Source organism: Nuphar pumila, chromosome 5, assembly GCF_984573655.1.
Source record: "Nuphar pumila chromosome 5, dmNupPumi1.hap1.1, whole genome shotgun sequence".
NCBI classification, from domain to species: domain Eukaryota; kingdom Viridiplantae; phylum Streptophyta; class Magnoliopsida; order Nymphaeales; family Nymphaeaceae; genus Nuphar; species Nuphar pumila.
The window spans coordinates 111,227,501-111,235,878 of NC_143253.1; the positions used below are offsets into that span (position 1 = coordinate 111,227,501).

At 38.6% G+C, this 8,378-nt stretch overlaps 1 protein-coding gene across 1 annotated transcript in view; it reads left to right on the plus strand.

Annotated features, from left to right (window-relative positions):
* Nucleotides 1-6,083, plus strand: part of LOC149838121 (uncharacterized) — a 12,370-nt gene extending 6,287 nt beyond the window's left edge. Inside the window, exon 3 of the mRNA XM_090007593.1 lies at nt 5,761-6,083. Within this exon, the coding sequence (XP_089863719.1) occupies nt 5,761-5,854 (94 nt within the window). The 3' untranslated portion in view covers nt 5,855-6,083. The remainder of the gene's footprint in view (nt 1-5,760) is intronic.
* The last annotated feature ends 2,295 nt before the right edge of the window (nt 6,084-8,378 follow it).

Sequence of the window (8,378 nt, forward strand, 5' to 3'; positions counted from 1 at the left end):
TATTATCACTGAAAGTTTATGTGTGTTTTTTAGAATTTCCCATGTTTTAACACTTCTGGACACCCTGATTTTCAGTTCACACTTCACAGGGTGTCCAAAGACTTTTGGATTCTGTATAAGTGCCCAACATTTACAACATAGTCGCCTATATCATTCAAGGTAATTTCTCGGCAAGGGTTTTTCTCGGAGATATTTTCAAAAAGTGTTTTTTCTTGGGAAAATATCGTAAGCTTTAAAAATTGAAAAAAATATAGTGAATAAGAAAATAGACAAGAATAGTTTGTTTTGTAGTGTTTTTCTTACAAAAAAATAAAAAAACAACTAGAAAAACTTTTAAAATATAAAAGAAACAAAAAAAGATGCTTAAAATATAAAAAATGTGTTTTTGAATATCTCAGGAAAATATCGCTATATTTTGAAAATGTAGGGAATATCTTGGTAAAATATCAGCTGACCTTGAAATACTGGAAATATCATGATATTTTTTCAAAATATCGGCCATATAAGTGACACTGATTTACAAGATGCATTTCATTGTTTTAGCTTTAGCCTTTTTATTTTTTGAACTGACCATTTATTTTGGCTAATTTTGTTTCAGTTGCAAGCACTTTGATGATTTAGATTTCAAATCATACATTCTGCTTTTATGAGTCATGGAAGAGCACTATGCATTTTATTGGTTTTTAGTCATTAGTTTGACAAAGGACCCATTTTCTTAACACCTTAAAAAATCATAGTTGTAAGTGTTTTTTGCTAACTCTGAACCTGTAGATATATTTGTTGTAGACTTGTAGTTTACTCAGTAGAAAACATATAGGTATTTTTCATGTTTAATTGTGTTGTTTAGAGAGAGAAAAATCGATTGCTCATATCACACTAAAACTTGATGACAAAATATTCAACTTTTGTTAAATCAGTTCAATCAAAGTGTTTTTTTAGTAAATAAACATGAATTTCTTTTTTGGTTCATATCGCTGACCCCAATTGTTTTGGGATGAAGGCGTAGTTGTTGTTGTTGTTGTTGTTTGAATATCGCGAGTTTTTTCGCGTATTTAACACAACTAACAACTAAAACAACTAAAATGGCAAGAAACAAGAATAGACACATCTACAGGTCAGTTTAGGTAGAAAAACACCTGCAACTATGATTTTTCGCAGGGTCTTAACAAACACACTATACTATGTGTATGTGTGCATTAACAGCCACGTCATTTAGTGAGTGTTATCAAATCCACTACTTTCTTTTCTTGCCATGAACAAATTTTGAAAAAATTCTATGGCTCATTTTGTCAATTCTCACTGTCAAAGGCATTTTTTTAGTTTATTTGTGAAGAATATGCACCAAAAAGATAACATTTTACTTTTTACAAGTATGCTGGGGGACATGGCCCCCTCCAATTCAAGTCTGAATAAAGCCAATGTGTGGCATAGTCATCTTGCTCATTGTAGTCGAGGCTTTATGAAAATGTTAGTTTTGAATAAGCTTATTCCAGAGTCTAATTTAGATTGTAAGTATGGTGGTATCGTTTTTCCACATAAAATTTCAAAGAGTCGTACTCTCGTTTAATTTCTCCAATAAAGGAGCTTCAAAACCTTTTGAAATTGTGCAATCTCATGTTTTGGGTCTAACACCCAAAGTTTCTTCTAGTAGTCATTATTATCTCTCTTTTTTATTGATAATTTCTCATTCTATATGAGGATATATTTCATGAAGCATAAGTACAAAGTATTCAATATATTCACAAAGTTGCATGCGTTAGTTAAAAATCAGTTCTCCATGTCTATTCTTTGAAAGAATTATGCATCCAGACATCCAGAAATGTGGTATTTGTTGAATTTTTTTAGTGTGGTTTTAATGCAGAACTGGTTCCTCACGCCGCAAAAAGAACCTCTAGAGATTTAAGAATATCCAAATCAAGATTTCAACCCTATTGAAGATAGTGCAGCCACAAATGACAGATATAAAGAAGGTTATGTTTATACGGGAAGAAATAGAAGGACGACATGTATGGAAGTGGAGCAGCCAATTGAAAACATGCATGATATCCGGAATAATACCTGCCAACATGATTAGAATATGGCGCAGCAAGAACTTAGGAGGTCAAGTAGGATTAAACATCCTATCGAAAGATGGGTGAGTTATGAGAATTTCAGTGCAGAACATAAGGTTTTTCTTATGCAGATAGAAAAACAAGAGCTAATGTCTTATGCTCAAGTAATTCGAAATAAGAAGTAGATTGAAGCCATGAATGAGGAGATGAAGGCACTACATGAGTGCCAAACTTGGGAAGTGGTAATCAGATCTCTAAAGCAAAATGTGACAGGATCCAAATGGGTTTATAAGATCAAATATAAACCTAATGACATGAAAGGTATAAGGCATGGCTGATAGCGAAAAGATTTACTGAAGAATATGGCATGGACTATGAAGATACCTTTAGTCCTGTGGTTAAAATGAGAACGATACAAATTATTTTATCACTAGTTGTTTATCATGGATGGACCTTGAGCCAACTTGATGACAAGAATGCTTTTTTGCATGATGACGTAAAGGAAGAAGTTTACATGGAGCAACTATAGAGATATAGTGAAAAAGATTCAGTTGAATATGTTTGTAGACTAAAGAGGGCCATATACGGGTTGAAGCAAGCATCCCGTTCGTGATTCAAGAGCTTTTCTTTGGAGATAAAAAACATTGACTTTTGTAGATCTTCACTTGATCATTCTTTGTTTATTCATAAAGGTAAGGGGTACATGATTACCTTACTCATTTATGTGGTTGATATTATTGTCACTGGAAGTTCGAAAAGTCATATCAATGAGATAAAGGATGTGTTTAGTAAGCGTTTTAAGATGAAAGATTTTGTTAGTTGAAATATTTCTTGAGAGTTGAAGTTGATAAGAAAAATGATGGTTTGGCCTTGACCCAGTACAAATACACTGTAGATCTTTTGCGTAAAATAGCTATGAGTGATTGCAATATATCAACGGTTTAGTCTGAATGATGAGGAATTGTATAATAATCCAACTAATTATAGAAGTATTATGGAAATGCTTTAATATCTCACTTTCACAAGGCCAGATGCAGCAGATGCGTTGAATCAGGTATCTCAATTTATGCATCAACCAATGATCATTCATATGAAGGTTGTGAAGCGAATCTTAAGATATTTGAAAGGTATACTGGGTGATGGACTACTATATAAGAAAAGCGATTCAGGAGAAGATGTTTTTATAGTCATGGCTTATTCAGATGTGGATTAGGTAGGAGATTCAGATGAAAGAAGATCCATATCTAGCTATTTCACACAGACTCATTAAAAGGGCTGCCGCACCTGCGTCGACGTGACATGACAAAGGTGCATGTGTGGCATTCAGTGCGACAATAATTAAAATTCAGTGCACTGGGTGTGGTCAACCCGCACCAAGGGCTATATTTGACCAAAATAGACTCAATCAACTTTGATCGAGTTTATTTTGGTTTTTTTTTTTTAAATTGGGTTGGCGGGGGGGAGGAGGGCACAATCGCACCACCCTCTTGACCCCTCCTCTCCCTCCCCAACTCCTCCGACAGCGATGACGGCGATGATGAATGCGACTTAGGTATGCCTCTCTTTCTTCTTCCTTCTCCTGTCTTTCTTTTTCCTCCTCCTCCTCCTCCTCCTCCTCCTCTTCCTCTCTTTCTTCTTCTTCCTTCTCCTCCCTTCGTTGGTGCAAGGGCCGAACCCAGTCTTATTGAGTTCGACTCCTGGGTTTAGTTATGTTGAACTCAGGCTTGTTGTGTTCGGCTCTTAGGTTCAGTTTTATATATACCCTCTCCACACCCTTGCACCCAAGTTTTTTGAAAGTACCGCATTGATGCATCTGCACCTGCACCTGCACCTATGTGACACAGATCTCTAGATATTGTATATTTGTTGAGGGCAATCTAGTCTCATGGTAAAGCCGAAAACAAAGAGCTATAGCTCGGTCAAGTGTCGAAGCTGAATATCGAGCCAATGTGACTACTACTTTTGAATTGATGCGGATAAGGAACTTATTACATGACTTAAATGAGAACGTTTTAGATCAGTTTTATTTTTGTGATAATCAAAGTGCCGTCAAGATTTCATTGAATCCTGTGCATCATGGAAAGACACAGCATATAAAAATTGATTTGCATTTTATTAGAGGCAAAATTGAAGATGGAAAACTTGAAGCAAAATTTCTTGCCTAAAAAATCAGATTTCAGATCTTTTCAGAAAGGGTTTGACAAAGTAAAAAATTTGGTATTTGAAAACCAAGTTGTTCATGGTGATTACCCTGTACAACTTGAGGGAGGGTATTAGGAGATAACGTTGATGGAACCCAGATCCAGCTTCATATTTTCAGACGTTATTGTGGAGGTTCAGTGTATTATTTTGTTCTTTCCATTATTGCCCCTTTTGTTATAATTGTGTATTGTATTAGGTATTGAGTCAGCAGCACACCCTTCTCATTTTGTCTTCTATTCCTTGAGATTGCTTTGGATAATAAAAAGATACCTGAAGTTTATAAACATAACACCTATTCTATGCAAACATGATGGAACTCTATATAATTGGGTATAAGGGTTATATAGCTGAATAGAGCTAATGGTGACAACTGAAATTAGCTGGGAGATCTTTTGCACTGGTCTTCCTCTTCCAATCGTCCTCACACCGGTAGGGATGCACACCGAACCGAGCCAGCTCGGGCTCGCCCGCCTTGTAAATGAGCCGAGCTTGAACCGGCGTATGAAGCTCGGATTAGTTATCGAGCTGAGCTTGAACGACCTGTTGAGCCCGATAAGGCTCGACATGCTTGATAAGGCTCGGTTCATTGCGAACCCAATATATGTAATATGTTTGCAAATAAAACCAAATGGTCATTGTTATTGTAATGGGTAGGGCGTCAGACTTTTCTTCATAAGGTGTTGGGTTCAAATCTCGCCTTTTGCCTTTTTTCGTTGTATGTTAATCTAGAGAATTTTTAGTATGTATACATTTTTTCAGTGACAATAGTCAAAAAACGTGCTTTGGCTTAGTGGTGGGTCACTTGGTTAATGTTAAACAGGTTTGGGGATTGAATCCCACCGCTGCAAAAATCTTTTTACAATATTCTTTATGAAATACCATTGAAACTCGGCTCCGAGCTTGAGCCGGGCTTGGCTCAAACTCAGCTCGTGTGCATCCCTACACACCGGTGCTCACCTTCGTTGAAATTTGTGTAGCTAATAAATGTGCCTTTTTTAAAAATTAGAATTACTTAATCACCTTTGGTGATGACAATGTTAAGGGCAAACGAGCTGTGGTGAATTTGTCAACATCACGTGCATGCGCTTGAGTGCACATATATAAAGTCATTGCCTCATGGGGCATATCTAGTCGATTAAACCTCTTTTTGTAACACTTTGTACCCATGTCTGACACAGCATCAACATCTGTTTTTAGGTGGCATACTTTTGGTTCATAAGATACATATTTAGGGAATTGCTACTGTATGGGTCTCTCTGTCTCAATATGGATATAGCCCTTAGCTGATCAAGGTGACCAGCTGGGCTTGCTCATCAAATAGCTAAAGTTGTTGATGTGATGTCTTACAGCTTTTAGTGCATATTTACAAGTTTGTAGGAATGTTTTGGTTTGAAACAAAACCCTAAAATATGGTTGGTCCATGGAGTAATCTAGTCAAGCCACTTATAAGACACATTTGGCTATGTTTTTTAACCCTTTAATGGATCTCAATGGATTTTTATTGTAGGGATCAAATTGGAGCATTGGTTGATCAACTGGTATTAACTACGAAAAAGCTTGTCACTGCAACTTCAAGGGAAATCGAAAAGTGGAGAAGGTGAGTGCATCTGGGGACAAGTCCCTGCAGCTGTGTTCTCTGTAGATCTCTTAGGCTTTAACTGTAGTTAATCTTGGTTTGACAAGGCCTGTTTCCAGTATATGCATTTTGGATTAGCAAATTAAAACAAAGGTAAATTCATTCTAGGGCACTTGCAATCTGGAAATACAGAAAATTTCCTCTTTGTTGTGAGAATACTCTGTATAGCCATGTAATCAATTTAATGTATTCACGTGGAAAAGTGTTATCTGTGAATGGGTGAAACTATTATACTGGAGTACCGAGTCCTCATAACTACATGTGCTGCTTGCTTGGCATCAACATCAAATCCTACTCTTGAGGAGGGTCTCATTTGTTTTTTCGTAAGAAACCATGGTGACGAAAATTGACAATTTTGTAAACTAAGGACATTAATCTTGAGGAGCCATTAGAAAAAATAAATAAATAATGTTGTAACCATGTTTAGTGCACAAAATACATATTTGTTTAAAAATCTAATTGAAAATGTCCTCTTCAGTGATTAATCACTTCGAAATTTTAGGCTCTGATTGGAAGCAGGGGATGAGAGGGGAGATGGTAGGATTTAATAAATACCACCTACCTCCACAGGTACTTAAGAACCCTGTTTTGGGAGTAGAGATTGGTGTTGGGGGTGGAGATGGCAGTAGAGATGGGCCATTTTCAACTACATCCTCAAAAGGATGTTGAGGACTCCATCCTCATCTCCCATTTTCTTCTCCATTCCCATCACCCCTCTCATCTCCTTCCCAACATCGGCTCCCAAACAGAGCCTTAGAGATGTTTTTCTTTTGCAGAGAAAGGAGAACAAAATTTTAGATAGCTCGATGATTGCCCACACGATTCACGGTAGGGCTGAGAACGCTGTTTGCTTTTGAAATTGAAAAAGTGTGCTATTTGCAAAATATCATAATGTACTTTATAAAACTTAAATATCACGTTGTAATCGTTAAAGTCATGAATTTTATCATGATCCCAAGTGGTACAACTTGCCTCACTGACCACCGAGGTGGTATCCCATGTGGTGAGCAGGGTCGTGTGTCAAGCTGAAGGCCCAGGATCGAATCCCTCTGCCACATGGGGCGAGTGTTGTTCTGGTAAGGGTCCGCCTAACCCCAGCTTGCCTTTCAAAAAAAAAAAACCTTGCCACACTGGAATAACATGGGATCATACCCTGTGGCTTACCCTGATCTGCAAAACACATGCAACATTTTGGCTTTATCAGATACTGCTCAGTCTGAGCCTTATCAGATACTGCATTTTGTTGCTCTGACATCCTTTTATTTTTTTCTGATAACCAGGGAAAAACCACCTCACTCACCCAGTTCATTAGTGTAAAACTCCAGGATGTGGTGCATCAGGGGCGACCAGACTCGGCTGGCAGCAATGGACGAGCACCTGTGGGTTTCAAACACGTGCCTTCCTGTCAACTTGGTGACATTCACGAATATTTCCTACCATATGAGCCAAGCGCTCGTGGGATGCTCTAACATCTTTTTAATAGCCAAGATCATACCTTTTAAGCAAGAATTAGTGAAAAAGAAAGAAAAAGAAAGAGCATTTCTAGATTTAGAAAATAACCACCAAGAACAGATGAAGAATGTGTTGGGATAAGCCATGATGTGTGGCAGTTACCTACATTTTTGGTAACCTTCCATTTTTAATGTTCCTTCCGATAAACTTAAGGAAAATAAGGGAGGAAACGGTTATGCTAACCGATCCCCTTCTGAAGCTATAAAGTTGGGTATCAATGAGCAATCCAGAATCAAGAGAAAAACACAGAAAAAGGGTTAAGGAAGAAAACACCTATTTATGAGTTTTTTGACTAAAGAGGGAAAGATGGATCCTGGTCATCGACTGTTGAAGGAGCCTGCGCTCATTGAAGGGCTGCGATCTGCTTGAGGAGCGAAGCTCATCCTGTTCCAGCCACCAGCGCCAACCACCAACCATCATCCAGTTCTTCGATGGTCGCCTCAGGTATGCTCACCCTTCGCTGTGGTTTTATTATGCGCAACAATGGATTCCAACATTGGGTTATGGGCCCACACCATGCTTTTCCGCTTGGTGGCCTTGTTGGCGCTTTTTTCGACGACTGTCACCATGGGGCGACAGTGTTTTCCGGCAGCCCATCACCGCAAGGCGACATAGTTTGTCGGTATTCGTCCATCGACGGAGCAGAGTCGTCGTGGGGCGACGTTGGACGCAGACGGTGACAACCGAACAAAAAAAAATAGAGTTGGAGAGATTACTTGCACCGTAGGGTTGCAGAGAGGTCTGTCGGTGCAAGGGGGTCACCGCGGGATGTCACTGGGGGAGATTGCTTTCGTCGTTTGGCGACACATGGCATCTGAGGCCCCCTTTTAACCCCCCCCCTTTCTCTTTCTTCTGTTTTACCTTTACTGATGGGCATTGAGGGGCTATGATCGTCGGTGTCACTGGCAACACAAATCCATCGCCGGAGTGCCGCTATCGCCGGACCTCCATGTTGTTTGGTTGACCGACATCTGGAT